Raw genomic sequence first — 21,627 nt, 5'->3', positions numbered from 1 at the left:
CGGGCGGCCGCCGCCATGGCCGCGGCGGGCGGCGACGGGGCCTGGGGGCCCGGGGCGGGCCGGGCCCTGCAGACCGCCATGAGGGCGGCGAGCGGCGCCTTGGAGATGGACAGCGCCGGGCGGCCGCGGGTGAGCGCGGAGCGGGGCGGGACGGCACCCCCGGGCCTCGCCCCGCAGCCCCGGGCCCGGCCTCCCCTTTGGGTCCCCCCGGGGGCAGCGGGAGGGGGTGGGGGTGACACCCCGGGCAGGCTGCGGAGTTTGGGGGGGGGTCCCGGGCCGCCCCCCGCCCCGCCCGCAGCCCCGACACCCCCGGGGAAGGGCCCGATCCGGCCCCCCCGGGCTCACGGCCCAGCCCCCCCCCCGCCCCCCCCCGGGGGTCTCACCCAGCCGGGTCTGCCCGGGGGTTTCGGGGGGGTGCGCGGCTCAGCCCCCCGTCTCTGGCAGGAGGCCTACGTGGAGTACCTGAGGAGCATCGCCCTCATCGCCCAGGCGCTGCAGGAGGAGGCGGCAGCCGCAGGTAGGGCAGCACCCCGGCCCCCCGCTCCCGCTCCCCTGCCGCCGTGCTTTCCGCGGGCCTGCCTGCTGCACGGCAGCCGGCCCGGTGCCCGGGTGGCCAGGGTGGCCAGCAGCGTCCGGGCTTGTGTCAGGGGTAGCGTGGCCAGCGGGAGCAGGGCAGGGATCGGCCCCCTGTGCTCGGCGCTGGGGAGGCCGCACCTGGAATGCTGCGCCCAGTTTTGGGCCCCTCGGTACAAGAAGGACATTGGGGTGCTGGAGCGTGTCCAGGGAAGGGCAGCGGAGCTGGGGCAGGGTCTGGAGCACAGGGCTGGTGGGGAGCGGCTGAGGGAGCTGGGGGTGTTCAGCCTGGAGAAGAGGAGGCTGAGGGGAGACCTGATCGCTCTGCAGCTCCTGACAGGAGGGGGCAGGGAGGGGGGTGTTGGGCTCTTCTCCCAAGGAACAAGCGATAGGACGAGAGGAAATGGGCTCAAGCTGTGTCAGGGGAGGTTTAGGTTGGATATTGGGAGAAATTTCTTCATGGAAAGAGTGGCCAAGCACTGGACCAGGCTGCCCAGAGAGGTGGGGGAGTCCCCATCCCTGGAGGGGTTCAACAAACGGGCAGAGGTGGCACTTGGGGCCATGGTTTAGCGGGCATGGGGGCGTTGGGTTGATGGTTGGACTGATGATCTTAGAGCTCCTTTCCAACCTTAATGATTCCCAGTTTTCCTTTCATTAAAAAATAATCCAGCCCCCAAGCCAGGAAACATGAAATTGCTACTCTCCCCTTAATTGGTTTAGTGGTGGCCTTGGCAGTGTCAGGTTAACGGTTGGACTGGATGATCTGCAAGGTCTTTTCCAACCTAAACCATTCTACGATTCTATGAGGGCAGACCCGCGGCAGGACGAGCCGGGGCCGGTGGGCTCGAGGGTGGGTGCCCTGCGGGTGACACTAACACCCTGCCCCTCCCCACAGATGGGAGCGAGGGGGTCACCCCTGACACCCCAAAGATGCTGAAGCTGGCGGAGCAGTGCCTGGAGAGAGTCAAGTCCATCGCAGCGGCGCTGGGTGAGTGAGGGGTCGTGGGGTCCCGCTTTGGGGAGCTGGGCCCTCACCTTGGGGCCAGGCCGGTGGCAGGGGGGCCACTGACCTGTCCTGCCCTCCCCAGGTAAAGCCCAGGCAAAACCGGCCACGCAGGAGCGGAGCGGGGGCCCTGCTCCCCTCCCCAGGCACCGCCGGGTCTTCTCGGACGAGGGGGGCAAGCTCTCTCCCTTCCTGCCGCCGGAGATCTTCCAGAAGCTGCAGATCGCTGAGGCGCAGAGCGCACGGAAGTACGTGGGCTCGGACACAGGGGGCTGGCATCTGCCATGCGCTGCTGGGCTCCCAGGCGGGGGGAATGGCAGGAAAGGGGCCCCGGGTCGTGTCGCCATGCCCCGGGTCGTGTCACTGTGCCCCGGGTCGTGTCATCGTGCCCCAGGTCGTGCCATCGTGCCCCAGGTCGTGTCACTGTGCCCTGGGTGGTCTCATCATGCCCTGGGTCGTGTCGCTGTGCCCCGGGTCGTGTCATCATGCCCCAGGTCATGCCATCGTGCCCCAGGTCGTGTCACTGTGCCCCGGGTGGTCTCATCATGCCCTGGGTCGTGTCGCTGTGCCCTGGGTCGTGTCGCTGTGCCCCGGGTCGTGTCAACGTGGCCCAGGTCGTGCCATCGTGCCCTGGGTCATGTCGCCGTGCCCTGGGTCGTGTCATCGTGCCCCGGATCCTGTTGCTGTGCCCCGGGTTGTCTCATTGTGCCCCGGGTCGTGTCGCTGTGCCCCAGGTCGTGCCATCGTGCCCTGGGTTGTGTTGCCATGCCCCGGGTCGTGTTGCCGTGCCCCGGGTCGTGTTGCCGTGCCCTGGGTCGTGTCGCCGTGCCCTGGGTCGTGTCATCGTGCCCCGGGTCGTGTGGCTGTGCCCGTGGTCGTGTCAACGTGCCCCAGGTCGTGCCATTGTGCCCTGGGTCGTGTCATCGTGCCCTGGGTCGTGTCATCGTGCCCCGGGTCGTGTCGCCGTGCCCCAGGTCATGTCATCGTGCCCCGGGTTGTGTCACTGTGCCCTGGGTCGTGCCACCGTGCCCCGTGGTGGGTGCTGAGTGGGTTCCCAGCAGGGAGCTGACGCCGCTGGAGGAGGCGTCTCTGCAGAACCAGAAGCTGAAGGCTGCCTACGAGGCGCGGGTGGCGCGGCTGAACCCCAGCCAGGCCCTGCAGAAGACCTCCCTGGCAAGTGGGGCCCCTGCCGGGCTGGGAGGCTGGGGAGGGAGGGCTGCTGTCCCGGGCCGGGCGGGGAGGGGGTCCCCACGGTGCCTGGGTGGCCGCGGGCTTTGGGCAGGCGTCCCCAACACGCCACCTGCTTCGCAGACGCTGTCCCTGCAGCGGCAGATGATGGAGAACCTGGTGATCGCCAAGGCCCGGGAGGAGACCGTATCCTTCCTGCCGGGGAGAGCTCCGAGGGCCGGCTCTGCGGCCATACCGCGCTCCAGCAGAGCCTCAGTCTGCGCCTCGCCCCGCGTCTCCCAGCCCCACGTGCCGCTGTGGGCCCCGTGCCCTGTCCCGGGGCCGCACCGATCCCACACAGGCTTTTTGGGTCCCGATCCTGTCCTGCTGCCGGCTGATCGGGGGGATGGAGGTGGGAGAAGGGCTGATCCCAGCCCCCGGGCTGCCACGGCCATGCCGGGGCGGTGGGTTGTGCCGGGGCGGTGGGTTGTGCTGGGGCGGTGGGCGAGCGGTGCTGGCTGGGTGCTGTGGCGGTGCCGGGGCTCCGGAGCCTTAACTCTGCTGTGGCCCAGCTGCAGCGGAAAATGGAGGAGCGGCGGCTGCGGCTGCAGGAGGCTGCCAACAGGTGAGCGGGGACGTCACAGCGGGGACCCCGGGGCCACCCTGGCCGGTCCCCTCACCCGGCAGCGTTGCGTCCCCAGGAGATTCTCCGGCAGCGTGGCCCTCACCCCCGAGGAGCAGGAGCAGAGAGCCCTCTACGCCGCCATCCTCGAGTATGAGCAGGACCACGTGAGTGCGCACCGGAGGCTGCTGCCGTGGGTGCTGTGGGGACAAGGGACCGTGCCGTGGGTGCCGGATGCGTGCTGGCCTTGGGTGCCGTGGGGCAAGAGGCCTTGACACCCCTGGGTGCTGCTGGGGCAGGGCGCTGTGCTGTCCCCAGGCACTGTGGGGCAGGATGCCGTGCTGTGGGGCAAGACGCTGTGCCATGGGGCAGGGTGCCATGCCACGGGGCAGGATGCTGTGCCATGGGGCGGGATGCCGTGCCACGGGGTGGGACGCCATGCCATGGGGCAGGACACTGTGCCATGGGGCAGGGTGCCATGCTGTCCCCGGGCACTGTAGGGGCAGGGTGCCATGCCATGGGGCAGGGTGCCGTGCCATGGGGCAGGGTGCCGTGCCATGGGGCAGGGTGCCATGCCACGGGGCAGGATGCTGTGCCACGGGGCAGGGTGCCGTGCTGTCCCTGGGCACTGTAGGGGCAGGACACCATGCCATGGGGCAGGGTGCCGTGCCATGGGGCAGGGTGCCGTGCCGTGGGGCAGGACGCCGTGCCATCCCCGCTGACGGGCTGTGGACGCTCCCCAGGACTGGCCGAGGCAGTGGAAGGGCAGACTGAAGCGCAGCCCAGCAGACCCCTCTGTGGTGTCGGGGCTCTTCTCCTGCCTCCTCAGGTAGCACCGGCGTGGGGAAGGGCCCGGCTCGGAGCAAGGGGGCCGTGGCCGCTTGCTGGTGCCCCCTGCCCACCCCTCGCCCCCCCGCTCACCCCTTCCCTCTGCTTCCAGCTTCCCCGAGCACCCCATCGCCCAGCTCCTGCGGCAGCTGCAGTGCGCGGTGTATGCCCGCCTCTACCCAGCCATCAGCCAGAGTGCCGCCGACGCTGCTCCCGCCTCGCCCACCGCCCTCGCCTTCCTCTCGCTGGACACGGGGGGCTTGCTCCCCGCCGAGCCGGGGGGCCGCCGGCTCCGAGCCTCCCGCAGCCTCCACTGCATGTTCTCGGTGCCCGAGCACGGCCCGGCCGGGCTGCGGCACAGCCTATCCGGCACACCCCTCGCCGACAGCGGCCCCGGCACCCCGAGGGCGGAGGGTGGCTGGCCGGGGCTGGCGGCAGCCCCCCAGACCCCCCGGGAGAGCTCCTTCGAGGACCTGGAGCGGTTCCTGGCGTCGCCCGAGGGCTGGGCCCCCGGGGAGCCCCCGGCCGGCTCCGGGCAGGAGGCGGCGCTGCTGGAGCAGCTGAAGGGGGTTGTGCGGGACATCCACAACGCCATCGGTGAGGGACGGCCGCCGGGGCTGCCGTGTGCTCTCTGGGGGAGGAGGGCACCCCCTGCACCCCCTTCTTTTAGCTGGGGCGGACTGGGGGTGCACAGTGGGGAGGTCGGGGGGGGGTCTCGCGGGCGCCTGCCGAGCGTGCTGCGTAACTCGGCCCTTCCCAGACAGGCTGCTGTCCCTGACGCTGCTGGCCTTCGAGGGGCTGAACACCGCCGCCGGCAAGGACCAGTGCCTGGCCTGCCTGGAGGAGGCCTTCTTCCCTCCGCTCTGGGCCCCGCTGCTGGCCCTCTACAGGTACCACGGCCCCGGGGCCGAACCAGGGCCCCCGCGGCCCCCCAGCTCCCTCCCCGGCAGCCCCTCGCTTCTCTGCCCGCAGGAGTGTGCACCGGCCCCACGAAGCGGCCCTGGCCCGGAGCATGGAGCGGCACCAGCACGCCGGCCCTGCCGACATGGGGCTGTCCTCCCGGCTCTTCCCGCCGGCCCCTGGCTGCCCCGCGTACGGTTCCGCCGTGGAGGACCTGCGGCTGATCCCGCTGGAGAGCTGTCCCCGCAGGAAGCTGGAGTGCATTGGTGCGGGGCCGGGGGGTCCGGGCTGTGCCGGGGGGCAGCCAGGGGGGCGGCGGGGCGACCCTCAGCACCCGCTCTGTGCCGTAGTGCGAGCCCTGCGCGGCATCTGCGAGTGCGCCGAGGAGTACTGCGGTGCTCGGGACGGCCGGACCCCCGCCTCTGCCGCCATGTGAGTACGGGGGACGCGGGGGCAGCCGGCCCCGTGCCGGGCGGCGCAGAGCTGGGGCCGGGACTGGGAGCGGGGTGCTCGCCCCTCCTGGGCTCGGGGTGCAGATGTGGGGCTGGGGGTTGCTGTTGCCGGTGGGGTGTCGGGGCCACCGGTCACCGGTGCTGGCGCAGCTGATGGTTCCTGTTGCCAGTGCAGCCCAGCTGATGGTTCCCATTGCCAGCATGGCTGACGGTTCCCGTTGCCGGCGCGGCTGCCGGTTCCCGTTGCCGGCGGGGCTGATGGTTCCCATTGCCGGCACGGCTGCCGGTTCCCGTTGCCGGCGTGGCTGCTGGTTCCCATTGCCAGCGCGGCTGCTGGTTCGCGTTGCCGGTGCAGCTGACAGTTCCAGTTGCCGGTGTGACTGACGGTTCCCGTTGCCGGCTTGGCTGATGGTTGCCGTTGCCAGCAGTGGGGCGGACGACCTGCTGCCCATCCTGTCCTACGTGGTGCTGCAGACGGGGCTGCCCCAGCTGCTCTCCGAGTGTGCCGCCCTGGAGGAGTTCATCCACGAGGGGTAGGTGCTGGGGGTGCCGGGCCACGCGGGTGCCCCGAGGCGGGCGGCACCGTCCCTGCTCCCGGGACAGGGCTGCCGGGGCTGGAGGCGTGGGGGCGGGGGGGAGGTGGGTGGGAGCTGTGGCTCCTGTGGGCGCGGGGCTGCGGTGTCCCAGCCGTGGTGGCCGTGGCGGTGGTCTGGTTGTGACAGTGTGGCTGTGACGGTGTGGTGGCTGTGGCAGCGTCCTGGCCGCGACAGTGTGGTGGCCGTGATGGTGTCTCAGCCATGGGGATGTGGTGTCTGGCGGTGTCCCAGCCGTGGTCTGGTTGTGATGGTGTGGCTGTGATGGTGTGGTGGCCGTGACGGTGTCCTGACTGTGCTGGTGCGGTGGCCATGGCAGTGTCCCAGCCATGACAGTGTGGTGGCCGTGGCCGTGTCCTGGCCGTGATGGTGTCCCGGCCATGGCGGTGTCCTGGATGTGACCGTGTGGTGGCCATGGCGGTGTGGTGGCCATCGTGGTGTCCTGGCCATGACGGTGTCCCGGCTGTGACAGTGTCCCGGCCCTGGTGGTGTCCCGGCTGTGGTGGTGTCCCGGCTGTGATGGTGTGGTGGCTGTGGAGGTGTCCTGGCCATGGCAGTGTCCCGGCTGTGGCGGTGCGGTGGCCGTGGCGGTGCGGTGGCCGTGGTGGTGTCCTGGCCGTGGCAGTGCGGTGGCCGTGGCAATGTGCTGGCTGTGGCGGTGCGGTGGCTGTGGCGGTGTCCCGGCCGTGACGGTGACCCAGCCGTGGCAGAGACCCGTCCATGGCGGTGTCCTGGCCGTGACGGTGACCCGGCCGTGATGGTGCAGTGGCCATGGCAGTGTCCCGGCCGTGATGGTGACCTGGCCGTGGCGGTGCGGTGGCTGTGGCGGTGTCCTGGCTGTGACAGTGACCCAGCCGTGGCGGTGACCTGTCCATGGCAGTGTCCTGGCTGTGACGGTGACCCGGCCATGATGGTGTGGTGGCTGTGGCGGTGTCCCGGCTGTGGCGGTGACCCATCCGTGATGGTGCGGTGGCCATGGCAGTGTCCTGTCCGTGACGGTGACCCGTCTGTGGCGGTGACCCGGCTGTGATGGTGCGGTGGCCGTGGCAGTGTCCCGTCTGTGATGGTGACCCAGCCGTGGCGGTGACCTGTCCATGGCAGTGTCCTGTCCGTGACGGTGACCCGTCCGTGGTGGTGTGGTGGCTGTGGCGGTGTCCCGTCCGTGACGGTGACCCGGCCGTGGCAGTGCGGTGGCCGCGGCAGTGTCCCGGCCGTGGTGGTGACCCAGCCGTGGCAGTGTGGTGGCCGTGGCGGTGCGGTGGCTGTGGCGGTGTCCTGGCCGTGGCGGTGCGGTGGCCGTGGCGGTGTCCCGTCCGTGACGGTGACCCGTCCGTGGCAGTGTGGTGGCCGTGGCAGTGTCCCGGCCGTGATGGTGACCTGGCCGTGGCGGTGCGGTGGCTGTGGCGGTGTCCCGTCCGTGGCGGGTGTCCCGTCCGTGGCGGTGCGGTGGCCGTGGCGGTGACCCGTCCGTGGCGGTGTCCCGTCCGTGGCGGTGTCCTGTCCGTGGCGGTATCCCGTCCGTGGCGGTGACCCGTCCGTGGCGGTGCGGCGCAGGTACCTGATCGGGGAGGAGGGGTACTGCCTGACGTCCCTGCAGAGCGCCCTGTCCTACGTGGAGTCCCTGCAGTGAGCGGGCGGCAGCGGGGGGACCCTCTCCTCGCCACCCACGGCCAGGTGCTGCCCCCCACCCCCCGCGGCCCTGGGGGGGCCCCGCGGGGCGGGACAGGCCGCGCCCCCCCCGTTTCGAGCCGCCCGGGGACCGGGGGGGGGGGGTCCCGAGGGTGTCCGGTCCCCCCCGCCCCGGCGCGGCGCCGCCGCCGCTGTCGCCCCCGTCCTCCGGGGGGCGCTGTGGGCGCAGGGTGGGCCCCGCCCCTTGGGGGGCGGAGCTTCGGGCGGGCACCGCCCCTCCCGCCGACGTCAGTGCCCACGGTGGGCGTGGCGCGGGAAGCGGAAGGGCGGCTCGTGCGGGGCGCGGGGCCGGGCCGGCAGGTGGGGGGGGGCACCGGGGGGACCGGGACCGGGACCGGGATCGGGATCGGGGGGGGCGCGTCCCGGTGTTGGGTGCCGAGGCCCGGGCGGGGGAGGAACCGGAGGGGACCGGGGAGGACCGGGGGGGCCGACGGGACCGGCATGAGGGGGGCACGTCCCGGTGTTGGGTGCTGAGGCCTTGGCGGGGGCCGGGGGGGGCAGCAGGTGGGGGAGGAACCGGGGGGAAGCGGGGGGGCCGACGGGACCGGCATGAGGGGGGCACATCCCGGTGTTGGGTGCCAAGGCCTTGGCGGGGGCCGGGGGGGGCAGCAGGTGCTGGTGGGGGGGGAAATCGGGGGCAACCCGGGGGGGGCAAACCGGGGGGGGAAGCGAAGGGCGGGGGGGAACCAGGGTGAGGGGGTCACGTCCCGGTGTTGGGTGCTGAGGCCTTGGCGGGGCCGGGGTGCTGGGCACGGGGGGGTCCGGTGTGTGTGTTGGAGGGGAACCGGAGGAAACCGGGGAGGGGGGACACGACTGGGATAAGGGGGTCACGTCCTGCTGTTGGGTGCTGAGGCCTTGGTGGGGGCCGGGGCTGGGGGGGGCCAGCGGGTGCTGGGGGGGAACCGGGGTGGAAAGCGGGGCGGGGGACCGGGGTTGGGGGGCCCATGTCCCGGTGTTGGGTGCCGAGCCCTTGGCGGGGGCCGGGGCACGGGGGGGGGCCGGGGTGCGGGGGGGGCCGGGCTGGGGCACTGACGCTGCTGCACCCCCAGGATGTGTGCGGGCTCGGCGCTGCGGCAGGAGTACAGGCAGGAGTACGGGCAGGAGTACCGGCAGGAGTACCGGCGCTGCCTGGAGCAGGAGTTCCGTCGAGGCTACGCCGGGGCCTGCTCCAACCCCCGCTTTACGGAGAGGCTGCGGCAGCGGCTGCGGCGGGAGCCGGCGCTGCTGGGGGCCCTGCAGGAGGACGGCCCGGCGCTGCTGGCCCGCGGGCTGCGGGGCCACCCCGACGCGGGGCCGGCGCTGCGGGGCCTGGCCAGCGCCTTCCGTCTGCTGGAGCTGGCGGCCGTCAACCTCTACCTCTTCCCCTGGCGCAAGGAGTTCGGCACTGTCCAGGTGAGCACCCGCGGCACGGGATGCGCCAGGGTGGTGGGGCAGATGCGCCGGCAGAGCCGGGGCGCAGGATTCCTCCAGCCGCGTCCCCACTCTCGTTGCAGACCTTCTCTGGCGCGTATGTGCACTGGCTGCGCCCGGCGCTCCCCGAAGCCGACTTGGTGCGGAGCTTCGGCCGGCTGGGCTACGAACAGCGCGACCCGCATCGCCTGGCCATCTCCCGGCCGCCACCGGAGCCCGAGCTGGCCGCCGCCGCCTGCGGCTTCTTCGCTTGCCGGCTGGAGTGTGAGATCCTGGCGGAGGTGGTGCTGCAGCTGTGGCCGCGCCGGCCGCATGCCGAGGACGTGCTGAAGGCGCGGCGGCTGGCCGAGGACGCGGAGGCCTGCGTGGAGATGCTGCGGCAGCTGGGGATGCAGCGTGAGGCAGCTGCCAACTGCGGTAACAGTGTGGATCTCTACCAGGAGACGCCGGCCAGCCCTGAGGATGCGGGAGGAGAGGATGCAGCCCCCCCAGCGCGGTGGAAGGACCCCGGCAGCCCACGGGACGCTCCGGACGTGCCCGGGATGGGCTGGGACCGCCGCGGAGATGGCGAATGTGGGCAGGAGCTACTGCCCTCCATGGGGAACCCTGACCTGGACACCTCCTCCTCCTCCTCCTCCCACCTCTTCCCGGAGCAGGAGCTCGGCGGGGCCAGCAGCGTGCTCTCCGCCCCGGCCATGGGGAGCAGAAGCTCCCAGGTGCCGGGGGACCCGCAGGATTTGCCCCCCACCGCCCCCAGGGAAGCCCCCGAGCTGCCCTGCTACCAGCTGCACTCCTGCCTGCGCCGGGGGCGCGCTGCCCTCCTACTGCTGCACCACCTGCCAGCAGCTCCACGCCGGCGCCTGCGCAACCGGGCAGGCTTGCCGCAGCCGGCACCGCGGGCAGGAGCTGCGCAGTGAGAGGCAGCAGCGGCTCTGGCTGCAGCGGACAGAGGTGGACATGCTGCTGGCCGATGGCTCCGGGCCCTGGGCCTAGCGGGACCCGGCCCTGGGGTGCTGCCGCTGGCTGCGCCCGTCCCCCCGCGGCTGGAAGGGGATGGCGACAGCCACCGCTCGGCCCGCGGGATGCCTAATTCGCCCCGCCGGCTGCTAGCGGGGCCTGTGCCGTACTCTGCTTCATCCCCGGGGCGGTAGGAGCGGGACGGGCCCCTGCTCCAGCCCCGGCACCCCCCCCTGTAAACGGCTCAGTGCATCTCAGTAAAGCGCGGCTGCCTCGCAGCGTGGTGGTCGTCTCCTGCCCTGCCGCGGGGAGCAGCGCCCCGATGGCACGTCGCCCCACGGGAGCGGCTCTCACCTCCCGGGAGAGCGTGGCTGGGCTGCGCTTCAGGCTGGTTTTGGGAGGCAGAGCCCCTGGGGATGTCCGCGGCCCTGGGGCTGGGCGTACGGCCAAGGGAAGCAGAGCAGGGCCGCGGCTTCTCCCGGCCCCACGGGAGCCGAGCGACGAGCCAATTCGCTCTGCACCACTGCTGCTGGCAAATGCTTTTATTGACGGCAAAGTCGGGGTGACCCCACACAGCCAGCACCGGCTGAGGGCCCCTGTGGGACAGGGCTGGCCCTGCCAGCGCCCCGGGGGACCCCCGGCCCTGTCTCTGCTCTCGCCCACCCCGGGCAGGAGGCAGGCACGGGGCCGAAATGCGCCTGCAGCTCCCAGGGCTGCCTTCGCTGGCCTGGCGCCGGGGCAGAAGATGTGTACGGCGGGGCGGGTTGTGGCGTTCCCCTGCTGCAGCTGAGCTATCATCCCTGCACCGGCGCGGGGAACTGAATTCGGGAGCTGTCCCAGGAGGGGACGGAGCCGGTGGCGTTCTGCCGAGGAAAGCTGTCCCAGCCAGCGCGCACCACGGCTCCTCCGGCGGGATGGGGCTCAGGGCTTGCCGCGCTTCGCCTGGCTCTCCGTGCCGGCGCTGGTGCTGGCCGCCCGCTTGTTGCGGTGGTGGGGGAAGGTGGGCATGAGCTCCGGCTCGCAGGCTGCGGGGCAGAGAGGGGATCAGCGGGGTCCCGGGCGCCCCGGGCCTGCCCCGGCGGGGGCTGCACTTACGCAGGGGCTTCTCCTTGAAGTAGGAGCTCTCCAGGCAGTCTTTCGCCGTTGCCCTGCGGGACAGGGGGACGTGGCAGGCGCTGCCCGGCCCCCAGCTCCGGGGACAGGGGGACGTGGGCCGGTTCCCTCCTCCCCTGCCCGCCGCGGGGCCTGCCGCCGGATCTTACCGCTTCTTGGGATCGTACATGAAGAGGAAGTTGAGCAGCCGCAACCCAGCCTCCGAGAGCCAGGGGAACTTGTGCTTGAGGTTGTTGTAGGGCTGCTTCCGCAGCGTGTACTGACTCACCAGGGGCAGCTTGGAGAAACCCTGAGGGGGACGGAGCGTCAGGCGCGGGCAGGGAGAGCAGGCAGAGCAGGCAGCCAACGGGGGACCTGCTCTCACCGGCCAGATGTTTTCGTTGGGTGTCCCCAGGAGCTGCACGATGAGGTCGATCTGGTGGATCTCGGAGGTGCCCGGCAGCAGCGGCTTGTGGGCCAGCAGCTCGGCGAGGATGCAGCCCAAGGCCCTGCGGAGCACATGACATGCGAGAGTTGGCGGGAGCAGGAGGAGCCCCTCCATCGCCGCCCGGCCAGCCCCGGCCCCCTCCAGCCCTCCCCTTACCACATGTCGATGCCGGTGGTCTGGGTCGTCATCCCCAGCAGCAGCTCAGGCGCTCGGTACCTGCACGGGGGACGGCACTGTCTCAAGGGGAGCACGGCAGAGCCGGTATGAAGGAAGCCCCCGTCGCGCTGCGAGGACTCGCCCCTGTCACCCCGCGCCAGCGCGGCTCGGCCCCTGGCACCGGCCACTCACCAGAGCGTGACGACTTTGGGGGTCATCGGCTTTGGTGGCATCCCGTAGGTGCGTGCCAGTCCGAAATCGGCTGCAAGAGGGGAGACTTGGGATGAGGAAGCAGTTGAGCTCCTCGCTCCGACCGTGGCACGGAGTGGAGGGAGAGTTTGGGGCGCGTCCACGGCCGGAGCCGGATTGGCAGCTGCCGGGGGCTCACCTATCTTCACGCAGCCTTTGTCAGTCATGAGCAGGTTGGACACCTTCAGATCCCTGCCGGGGAAGAGAGAGTGGCCGGTCAGCACCGTGCTTCGGGCATGGCTCCTCCTGTACCTGTGCTCCCCCAGGGCTTGCAGGCGGAGCCCCAGAGCTGAGCCATCAGGAGGAGAAGCAAATTTCATCAGCTGGTGGCATCCCTGCCCTGCCGGCGCTCCCACGCGGAGCCGCCGATTCGTCCACCACTACTCCACGCCGTGCTCCTTGCTCGTGGAGGACGCCGCGGTCCGAGGACTCGGCCGGCTCCCTCCCATCAGCCCCTTCTCCCCACGTCCCCTTTCCCACCGCGTCCGTGCCATGGCTCCCACCTGTGGATGATGTAGTTCTCGTGCAGGTACTGCAGGCCCTTGAGGACTTGCAGGATGATGCACTTCACCTGCAGACACAGGACAGGAGCACCGGCCCTTGGCAGAGCAGCACCAGCCAGGCAAAGCCCCGGAGGTTAAACCCCCTCGGGTGCCCTGCACTCTGCCACGTCTGTCACTGCTCCACAGTGCCTCGGTCCCCAGCTCCTCCCGGGAGCAGCTCGCAGGCTGCCTGGGCCGCGTTTTCCCCCAGCTCTGCTTCCCTGCCAGTTTGTTCCAGCCCAAAACCCAGCCTAGAAAGTCCCTGGAGCATTCCGTGAGAGCCAGCCAAGCCCACGTTCCCCATGCGGCCCAGGAATCACGGCTCACCCGGTGCTCCCCAGCCTTGCCGACACCCAGCATGAAGTCCAGGGATCGCAAAGTCTGGGGAGTCCACACTGGTGGCCAGTGCGTTTTGGCTGGAGCGGCAGCACCCTTTTGGGGGTGACGTACTGAAAGCTTAGCCCAGCTTTTACCTGAGCCTCTGAAAAAGGTGTCTGCATGTTCTCGAGAAGGCTGGCTAGGTCCTGCTCACAGTAGCCCATCACCAGGAAGATACTGTCATGGGCAAAAGATGGTCAGGAGCCTCCCCCGGGACACCCCTCCGGTGTGCCAGCGCCCGCGGTGCAGGGGACAGTGAAGGGTCTGCGAGGCAGAGAGGGCAGGAGACAATGGGAGGATGGAGGCAGGACACTCACCTCTCCAGATGGTTCCCTACGACCACCTCCTTCAGCTCCACGATGTTGGGGTGCCGGAGCTGTAGGAGCAGGGTGATCTCCCGCAGGCTGCTGATGGGCATTCCTGTGGAGCAACAGCCGTGCTGTGCGACCGCCTCAGGCGGGGGCCGGGGACGCTCCTGCCCGCCGTAGGGGATGCTCCTGCCGCAGCTTCCCCCGCTCCTCCATTACCATCTTTCTCGTTGTCCATCCGCACCTTCTTCAACGCCACCGTCTCATCTGTCAGGGTGTCCCGGGCCCGGTCTGGAAGAGCAGCACAGGCCACATGCTCAGCGCCAGGAAACAAACACTGGGTTTTGTCGTTGGCCAGCGGGACCCCTGTGCTGACGGGCCTCCTCTCAGCCTCAGTCCCCCCAGCCCCAGCCTGACACGCTCCCGCTGCCAGGACGCGGGCAGATGGGCTGCAGCCCCTCCTTCTGCCCGGGAACTGTCCCTGCCCCAGGCCCAGAGAAAGCAGCCGGCGCCACACTTACACACAATGCCATAGGTGCCCTCTCCGATCCGATTCAGCTTCTCGAACTCCTTCACGCTCCGGCATCTCCCCAGCTGGAACCAAAGAGCCGTGTCACGGGCGAGCCCTGGCTCCGGGGCAGCCCTCACCGCATCCTCACCAGGCTTGCCAGGGTCGCACGATGGCGGTGGCACCGACGCCTCAAGCTACACCTCTCCGCGGGCGGCCCGCGGTGCTGCTCCGGTGCTTACGGAGCAAACCGGTGTTTCCAAAACACCGCCGGCGCGTCGGCTCGGGCAGGGGCGGCTGCTCTGGCCCCTGCTGCCCCCAGCCCTGTGCCAGCACGCCGTGCCCGTCCCCGCCGCCATCGAGGAGCCTCCCTGCCCGCGGCACAAGCTGCCCGGCACCCTCCCCGCTCCCAGCCCGCCCCCGGCAAGGGCTGAACCCGGACGGCCGCCGGCCCAGGGCCCCCGCCCTCCCCAGCAGGCCCCGGGCCCACCCGCAGGCCCTGGGACCCTCTTACCCCGGCACCTCCGGATGCCCGCGGACCCCGCCCCGCACGGCCCCGGCCCCTCACCCGGTCGGCCGCCGGCACCTCGAAGAAGCCCTCGCCCCGCAGCCGCCGCAGCCGCAGCGGCTCCAGCTCCCCCTCGGCAGAGCCCCCCTCCGCCATGCCGGCCCGCGCATGCGCCGCGACGCCACGCCACCCCACCACAACCCCCTTACGCATGCGCAGCTCCGCCCACCCGCGGCGGAACACGCTTACGCATGCGCGGCACCGCCCACGCACGGCGGCGCCCGCCCTTACGCATGCGCGGTGCCGCGCTTTCAGCTCGCACGCATGCGCCGTGCCCCCTTCCCCCGCAGACCCCGCCCCTCCTGGCAACGGTTGCTAGGCACGGCTTGGGAGGCTGGCCCCGCCCCATTGTAGCCCCGCCCCTTTTAGGATCCGCCCATGTGTCTCCCTATCGCGTGTGACTCCGCCCACTTAATCTAAATAACCCCGCCCCTTCGAGCTTCCCATCCGCCCCACCCACGTGACCGCCCGGCGCGGCGCGGCGCTCTCGCGAGACTCGGCGCTCTCGCGAGACTCGACGCGCGCACCCCGGAAGCGGCGGCGGCGGCGGCAGAACCCGGAAGCGGCGGCGAGAGCAGGATGGACGGTAAGGGCGGGGAGGCGGTAAAGGGAGCTCCGCCGCGCCGGGCTTTGGGGGGGTGGGGGGGGGGCGCGCTGGAGCTCGTCCTGATGGCCGGGGCCGGGGGCAGACGAGGTGCGGGTGAAGCCGGGGGCCGGGGCCTCCGGTCCCGGTCCCGGCCCCGGCATTGCCCCCGCTGCGCCGTCCCTGAGGCTGTGCTCTCCTTCCCTTCTAGACACGCTCTTCCAGCTGAAGGTGAGGGTGGCGGCGGGCCCTCCGCCTCCTCTCCGGTCCCGGAGGACCGGTGACAGCGTCCATCCCCCCGGGAAAGGGCCTGGGGACCGTTCCGCCCGCTGTCTCACGCCTGACCGGCTGTAGAAGGAGGCCCCGGCCTGCGGAGATCCGCCTTCCCGGAGGCGCGCGGGTGCCTGGGGGTGCGGCGGGATGATGCCGGCGGCTGCGGGAAGAGGGAGCCCTTTAGCCGGGTTTGTCCTCCGGGGCTGCCCTCCCCTTCTCGGAAGCGGGGAAAATGGATCTCCCGCTTTACCGGCTGCTCTGGGAGTCTCCGGTCCTCGGAGCGGGGCGAGGGGGGGAAGGGGGCCGTCCCCCCGGTTCCCCGTCGGGGCAGCCGTGGGTGGGAGAAGCAGCGGGGGCTCCGCTCCCCCCGCGCCCCTGGTTCTGTGCTGCCGTATCCTGGCGTTGAGCCTTTGCTTTCTCCGCAGTTCACAGCGAAGCAGCTGGAGAAGCTCGCCAAAAAAGCCGAGAAAGACTCTAAAGCCGAGCAAGCCAAAGTCAAAAAGGTGGGTGGGAGCTTGCTCTGCGCGCGCGGAGCTGCCGGGACGGCGCTGCCAGCCCTCGGCGCCGTGCCAGGCGGCTGTGGATCCTGCCGGGCCTCGCCGAGCGCGTTCCACCGAGGGATGGGGCAAAGGGGCAGGTTCCCCCCCTGAGGCCTCGCTGCACGCGTCAGCCTGGTCTCCGAGTATTTTGAGTCCCCCCCTCAGCTTGTAAATCTGCTGGATGGACACGCTGCGACCCCGCGATACTGAGAGGGCTGTCATTCCCGTTCAGCGTTTTGAGGGTGACGGGAGAGCTGTTTTCCTGCTGGAAACCTGTCAAGCAGAAACAGAGGCCGCTTGTTTATAAACCTGCACTGGATTCTCCACCCAAGCGCTTGTCCTTTGCCCTTCCAGGCCCTTCAGCAGAAGAATGTGGAGTGCGCTCGCGTCTACGCGGAGAATGCCATCCGCAAGAAGAACGAGGGCCTTAACTGGCTCCGCATGTCTTCCCGGGTGGACGCGGTGGCCTCCAAGGTCCAGACAGCAGTGACCATGAAGGGGGTAAGAGCCTCCGCGTGGGCGTGGGGCTTCAAGACCGGTCTGTGCCCTGCAGAGAGCCAGCGTTGGCTCTGCCCCTCTCACTGCCTCGAACCGCCTCGGGCTTCCCAGTCCCCGGAAAGGATCCCACCCGGCTTCGTAGTGACGAGCCCGCCTGGGGTGGCCTCGCAGCGGGGCTGCTTCATTGGGGGCTTGGATTAAATCCTTGCCCTGTGGCTGCAGAGGCAGGAGAGGGGCTCATGCCCAGACCCTCCCGCCTTGTGGCACGTACAGGGGTGGTGGGCTGGGACCCCTCCTGCCTCGTAGCCCTGCCGTGAGCATCAGAAACGCTGGCTTCTCTCTCGCCGGCCTGGTTTGACTCTCAGCAGTGACGTTTCTTGCATTTGGGGCGCATCCGTGAAGCAATCCTTTGCAGGTGACGAAAAACATGGCCCAGGTGACTAAGGCCTTGGACAAAGCTCTGAGCTCCATGGACCTGCAGAAGGTGTCTGCGGTGATGGATAAATTCGAGCAGCAGGTTCAGAATTTGGACGTTCATACGTCGGTAAGCGCCGGTGGCCTCTGAGGGGTCCGGGAGGACTGGGGGCTGCGGGGTTTGGGAGGGTGGGCTCGTCTCACGTGTGAGACTGCAATGAGTTTGTGAACTGCAATGCGCTGCGTCCTGGGAGAGTGCCGGGCCCCAGCTGTAGCTCAGGCTCCTGCAGCAGCGCTCCGTCCCCCTCGGGGACTCTGGCCTCTGCTATGGGGAAACCCCCCGAGCTGTTCAGGCAGTTCCGCTCCCTGCGTTTGCGGGATATGAGAGACGCTAGGGAAGACACGGCTCTGCTGCCGGGTGGGGAAGGAGTTTGCTGTGCAGAGGGGAATGTGGCAGATGGGGAGAAGAGGGAGGGTGGCTGTTGGACCTCGCGCCCCTCCACTGTGGCCCTGCTGCCTGGCTTGAGGCTGCTCCGGCTGCAGGGGCCGGTGGCGATGCGGGATCTGTGGCCGGTTCTTCGGGGGAAGAAGCCAAGCGGCTTTGCCAGTGGGGCAGGGTGACGGGCTGTCCCTGTTGCAGGTCATGGAGGACTCCATGAGCTCCGCTACCACGCTGACCACGCCACAGGAGCAGGTGGACAGCCTCATCGTCCAGATCGCGGAGGAGAACGGCCTGGAGATCATGGATCAGCTCAACCAGCTCCCCGCGGGGGCTTCGGCGGTGGGAGAGAGCTCGGTCCGCTCCCAGGAAGACCAGTTGTCGCGGAGGTTTGTTTTCTCCGGGGTCCTTTGCCTTGTGTTGAGGCGGTTTGGATCCTTCCCGGGGATCCCTCACCAACGCGAAGGGAACGCGTTAGCCCATCGTGGCAGACTGAGCAGGTGCTGAGCCCTGTCTCTCGTGCCCCGGCAGTCCCCGGGGGACCCTGTGCGGGCGGCACAGTGGCCGTTTGGGGCTGTGGAACCGCTTTGGGCTCGGGAGTGGCTTTTGGCACTGGGCAGAGCTCTTGTCGATGAGGTGCAGAGCAGTTTCCTCCTGCCTTGTGCTCACCCTCACGCAGCTGCTGCTGCTCTGCTCCTCTGGGGAACATTTGGCACTGACCTTCAAGCAGCTCCGGGAACAGGCTGTCTCCCTGGAACTGCCCCAGGAAAAGCTGCTGAGCTTTCTCTCCTGGGTCCCTCCCCACGCAGCCGCTGCCGGGGTCCATCTGGGGACAGCCCTGGGAGCGGGACCAGGCAGGCTGCAGTGGCCAGGCACCTAAAAAAGAAGCCGGGAAGCCTTTCTCCGCAGTGCCTCGCCTGTGTTGATGCCAGATGCTGCACGCTATCCCCAGGCAGCCGTGGCCGCGTGCTCCAGGGCGGGATTTCTGGCACCTCTGCCATGGGAGGGAGATTTCTGGGCAGGGGTGTTCCCCGCGCAGGCTGCCTGAGGGTCCTCCTGGGTCACAGCCCTTTCCCGTGGCTCTCACGTCTGTTCCCTCTCGTGCTCTCCCTTCCAGGTTGGCTGCCTTGCGGAATTAAGGTCTCCTGCGGCCCCTGCGGACTGCTGCCCCGTGCCGGTGGTATGGCGTGTGGGGTGGAGGGGCCCGGGACTCCTTCCCCACCTCTGCTACGTCCTCGCTCTGACCCACCGACCGGGCGGAGTCGGCCGTCCCCTCCTCCAGCAGCGCGTCCCCAGCCCTGCCTGCCCGCGTTTAGACTCTTCTTTTGGGCTGTGCCGGTGACGACTTTTCCCAGAGCAGGCAGTGGTGCTGGCAGGGGGGTCCTGAGCAGAGACGGCGTCTCTCTGGGCTTGAGGAACGCTTTGCTGGTTCTGATTTCAGGGTGTGTTTCGTTTGAGGGTGGCTGCTGGTTTCTGGCGCCGTCCCACGATGCAACATCCCGCTCCTGATTTAACACTAAAGGAATCCTTCTGGAGGCGGGTCGCGGTGTCTTCTGGGCTGCCGCTCTCCTGTCTCCTCCATGCGCAGTGCGCTACTGTCGTTACCTGTTTTAGACCGGCTCTCCAAGCTGCGCTTTCCTTCGGGCCCGCAGCAAGGAGCTGTTTACGAGGAGCAGGGAAATTCCCCGTGGGGCTGCCTTCGTCTCGTGGCGCTTTGGGAAGGGTTGTTTTCCCGGCTGTGGTGTTTCTGGGAAGGTTAGCGCCTTGCTGGAAGCAATCTCTTCCCTCGCAGCGACCTTCTTGAGCCGTAGCCACGTGCTGTGTTTGCAGACTTCACCTTGCCGGTCGCTAGCTCCTTGTCCTACTGGGCCAAACCTCCCTGGAGCTCCGTACCACAAAGTGACCTTTGAAATGCTCGTCCCACCCTGCGCGACCCTGCGTGTGCGTGCGTGTAAACCCACACGTTCCCCGTCTCCAGCTGCTGACGCTCTGGAAGTGGTTATCTGGGCCCTGCCTTCCCATATGGACCAGGCCCTGCCCGATCCTCAGCAGCTGCGAGTGCATCGCAGCGGCTTCCGCCCCTGGGCTCGCAGCTGTGGTGGCCGCAGCCTTGTCCCTAAATGTCCGGCCGCGGGGGTGTGACGGTAAATGCTAAACCCGCCCGAGAGTGCGTTTGCCTGCGCTGGCTGCGGCGCATCTCCTCGGCTGCAGCATCCCCCTGCTTGTGGGAAAACGTGGCTGTGTGTCCCCTGCAGCCTTCCCCCAGCGCTGGAGTTGGCCGTGCCCCTTCTCCCCTGCCATTCCCAGGCACTGCCCAGGGATCGTCGGGAAGCTCACCACGAAGGAAACGTCGCTTCCTTTGGCTCTCACGAGGAGAAACTTTTAACCTCGATGCAGTGTGACGCAGCTGGGAGCGGGCAGCTGGTCCTGCTGCGGTGGGGCGGCTCCCATTTATCATTTTGAAAGGGGATTTTAAGACGTGTGGAGCTTTGGGCCGCGCCGAAGGGAGGGGAGGGAAGGGAAGCAGCGGGGTGAGGGGGAGGCAGCGCTGGCTGACCCCGGGCCAGTGGTGCGGACGTGCGGCAGGTCTTGCTGCGGGCCAGGGGCCACCTTCCCAGTACTTGCAACACAAAACGCTTTTCACTCTTTTAATTATTTCTTCAGAGTTCAGCGGCCTTGGTAGCATGTGGCTAGCGACCGACGGAGCCTTCTTCCCCGCCGGGCGAGGGGGGAGGAGGTGGCTTTGGGCTGTAAAGTCGCTGCTGTGTGGCCCAGGGTCGCACCTCCTGCTCCCTCCCCATGGGCCGGGCAGAAAGCGGGAGCCCCCCACACCCCAAAATGTGTGCCTGCACCGCGGAGCGGGGCTGCCGCTGGCGCTGCCAGCTCCTGTGGCCGTGAGTGGGTGCCACGCGTGGGGCTGGGACGTGCCCTGTGGCCCAGGGAGCCCCTGGAAACGCTCCTTCCTTCAGCGCGATGTTTCTCTCTCATTTCATTTGTGCGAGTTTTTTGTTTTTTTTTTTTTAAGCTTGTCTCATTTGCTTTTTACAACCCACGTTGACGATTACCTTCTGCTGTTTTAAATAAACAAGCCCTGAACAGCCGTCGTGGTGCGACTGGGGGTTGGGATGTGAATTGGGGGTCTGGGGTCCCCTCTGCCCGGCGTGATGGCCGTGCCCTGGCCCCTGTCTGGCGCAGGGGACCCGGTGCCGTGGGGCTGCGGTGGGGAGGAGGAAGGGGCCGGTTCTGCCCCGGTAGCCCCCCGGCCTCCCCTCGCCCAGGGCAAGGGAAGCAGCCGCCGGCAGAGCCGTGGCTCCCCGCTGCCGGAGGGGAAGGGGCCCTGACCGGTTCCCCCCATGCTTCCCCCCCGGACCAGGTCCCTTCGCGTAGCGGGGCCAGGGGAGAAGCGGGGTGAGCAGGAGCGGCCGCGGCGCAGCCAACGCCGGCTCGGGGAGTCGAGCTCCTTTCCCCGGCGTGGTTTTCGGGCTGCCCAGCTCCCTGCGCTCTTCTTCGCGCCGTTCCCCAGCCCTCCTGGGGAGGAGGCCGGGCTTCCCGAGGGGGAGATCCCGGGCTCGTAACCCCACGGAGGGAGCCCTGGTGCTTTCCACCCCGCTCCTGCCATCAGCACCCGTCAACTTCACCACCGGGGATGGCTGCTGCGGCCCGCTGTCGTGGCTGTCCCGGCGGGGACCAGGCGCATCCCTTCCCTGTGCCCATCTTCTCCCTGTGCCCATCATCCATCATCTTCGCCCTGTACCCGCCCCTTCCACGTGTCCATCTTCTCCCCGTGCCCTCCATCTTCTCCCCGTGCCCATCCTTTCCCCATGCCCGTCATCTTCTCCCCATGCCCGCCTCTTCCCCATGTCCATCTTCTCCCCGTGCCCATCCTTTCCCCATGCCCGTCATCTTCTCCCCATGCCCGCCTCTTCCCCATGTCCATCTTCTCCCTGTGCCCTCCGTCTTCTCCCTGTACCCGTCCCTTCCCTGTGCCCATCTTCTCCCCATGCCCGTCGTCATCTCCCCATGCCCACCCCTTCCCTGTGTCCATCTTCTCCCTGTGCCCTCCATCTTCTCCCTGTACCTGTCCCTTCCCCGTGCCCATCATCTTCTCCCCGTGCCTGTCCCTTCCCCATGCCCATCTTTTCCCCGTGCCCGTCCCTTCCCCATGCCCTTCCCTTCATCGTGCCCATCCTTTCCCCATGCCCATCATCTTCTCCCCATGCCCGTCCCTTCCCTGTGCCTGTCCCTTCCCCATGCCCATCATCTCCCCATGCCTGTCCTTTCACTGTGCCCATCTTCTCCCCATGCCCATCTTCTCCCCATGCCCGTCCCTTCCCCATGCCCGTCATCTCCCCGTGCCCATCCCTTCCCCATACCCATCATCTTCCCCCCGTGCCCGTCCCTTCCCGGTGCCTGGCTGGCAGACGGGGCTCTGTGCCTC

The 21,627-nt window shown here is 69.3% G+C and overlaps 4 protein-coding genes across 6 annotated transcripts; 3 read left to right on the top strand and 1 right to left on the bottom strand.

Annotated features, from left to right (window-relative positions):
• The first annotated feature begins 15 nt into the window (after positions 1 to 15).
• VPS9D1 (VPS9 domain containing 1) lies at positions 16 to 7,768 on the top strand. The gene is made up of 15 exons (XM_075715571.1): positions 16 to 129; positions 445 to 517; positions 1,469 to 1,561; positions 1,662 to 1,824; positions 2,638 to 2,749; positions 2,888 to 2,950; positions 3,316 to 3,368; positions 3,445 to 3,532; positions 4,109 to 4,194; positions 4,306 to 4,790; positions 4,954 to 5,083; positions 5,166 to 5,359; positions 5,444 to 5,525; positions 5,974 to 6,078; positions 7,693 to 7,768. The coding sequence occupies exons 1-15, from the start codon at positions 16 to 18 to the stop codon at positions 7,766 to 7,768; spliced, it is 1,917 nt and encodes a 638-aa protein (XP_075571686.1).
• A 1,109-nt stretch (positions 7,769 to 8,877) lies between these two features.
• SPATA2L (spermatogenesis associated 2 like) lies at positions 8,878 to 10,230 on the top strand. Its single transcript, XM_075715935.1, is given in 4 exon segments — positions 8,878 to 9,219; positions 9,321 to 9,914; positions 9,972 to 10,040; positions 10,042 to 10,230. Coding segments are annotated over 4 exon segments (1,194 nt in total).
• Positions 10,231 to 10,917: 687 nt separating this feature from the next.
• CDK10 (cyclin dependent kinase 10) lies at positions 10,918 to 14,539 on the bottom strand. Of its 3 annotated transcripts, none has more exons than XM_075715177.1 (13): positions 14,444 to 14,539; positions 13,889 to 13,961; positions 13,587 to 13,658; positions 13,377 to 13,479; positions 13,155 to 13,236; positions 12,643 to 12,710; positions 12,279 to 12,331; positions 12,083 to 12,152; positions 11,891 to 11,950; positions 11,672 to 11,795; positions 11,457 to 11,596; positions 11,290 to 11,342; positions 10,918 to 11,219 (listed from the first exon to the last, which is right to left on the bottom strand). In XM_075715177.1, exons 1-13 carry the CDS (start codon positions 14,537 to 14,539, stop codon positions 11,116 to 11,118), a joined length of 1,098 nt encoding a protein of 365 aa, XP_075571292.1. In that variant the 3' UTR covers positions 10,918 to 11,115. The 3 variants fall into 3 exon arrangements, with proteins under 3 accessions (XP_075571292.1, XP_075571294.1, XP_075571293.1); XM_075715179.1 differs by lacking the exon at positions 14,444 to 14,539 and adding an exon at positions 14,390 to 14,404; XM_075715178.1 differs by lacking the exons at positions 13,889 to 13,961; positions 14,444 to 14,539 and having other exon boundaries at positions 11,475 to 11,596; positions 13,587 to 13,648.
• A 459-nt stretch (positions 14,540 to 14,998) lies between these two features.
• Positions 14,999 to 19,694, top strand: CHMP1A (charged multivesicular body protein 1A). Its single transcript, XM_075715152.1, has 7 exons — positions 14,999 to 15,029; positions 15,238 to 15,257; positions 15,725 to 15,802; positions 16,193 to 16,339; positions 16,752 to 16,880; positions 17,391 to 17,578; positions 18,307 to 19,694. Exons 1-7 carry the CDS (start codon positions 15,023 to 15,025, stop codon positions 18,326 to 18,328), a joined length of 591 nt encoding a protein of 196 aa, XP_075571267.1. The 5' UTR covers positions 14,999 to 15,022; the 3' UTR covers positions 18,329 to 19,694.
• The last annotated feature ends 1,933 nt before the right edge of the window (positions 19,695 to 21,627 follow it).

This window comes from Pelecanus crispus, chromosome 8 (genome assembly GCF_030463565.1).
Source record: "Pelecanus crispus isolate bPelCri1 chromosome 8, bPelCri1.pri, whole genome shotgun sequence".
NCBI lineage: Eukaryota > Metazoa > Chordata > Aves > Pelecaniformes > Pelecanidae > Pelecanus > Pelecanus crispus.
The sequence above is the reverse complement of the archived record's forward strand: the minus strand, read 5'-3'. Positions and strand labels throughout refer to the sequence as shown.

What these genes read in the sequence shown, in the direction of transcription:
- VPS9D1 (XM_075715571.1), top strand. Translation starts at nt 16, where the DNA reads ATGGCCGCGGCGGGCGGCGACGGGGCCTGGGGGCCCGGGGCGGGCCGG. An exon ending in GTCCATCGCAGCGGCGCTGG is followed by an intron (nt 1,562 to 1,661) that starts GTGAGTGAGGGG and finishes TGCCCTCCCCAG; the next exon opens with GTAAAGCCCAGGCAAAACCG. An exon ending in CCAAGGCCCGGGAGGAGACC is followed by an intron (nt 2,951 to 3,315) that starts GTATCCTTCCTG and finishes GCTGTGGCCCAG; the next exon opens with CTGCAGCGGAAAATGGAGGA.
- CDK10 (XM_075715177.1), bottom strand. Translation starts at nt 14,539, where the DNA reads ATGGCGGAGGGGGGCTCTGCCGAGGGGGAGCTGGAGCCGCTGCGGCTG. An exon ending in GGGCACCTATGGCATTGTGT is followed by an intron (nt 13,659 to 13,888) that starts GTAAGTGTGGCG and finishes CTGCTCTTCCAG; the next exon opens with ACCGGGCCCGGGACACCCTG. An exon ending in ATGTACGATCCCAAGAAGCG is followed by an intron (nt 11,343 to 11,456) that starts GTAAGATCCGGC and finishes CCTGTCCCGCAG; the next exon opens with GGCAACGGCGAAAGACTGCC.
- CHMP1A (XM_075715152.1), top strand. An exon ending in ATTTGGACGTTCATACGTCG is followed by an intron (nt 16,881 to 17,390) that starts GTAAGCGCCGGT and finishes TCCCTGTTGCAG; the next exon opens with GTCATGGAGGACTCCATGAG. An exon ending in GAAGACCAGTTGTCGCGGAG is followed by an intron (nt 17,579 to 18,306) that starts GTTTGTTTTCTC and finishes TCTCCCTTCCAG; the next exon opens with GTTGGCTGCCTTGCGGAATT.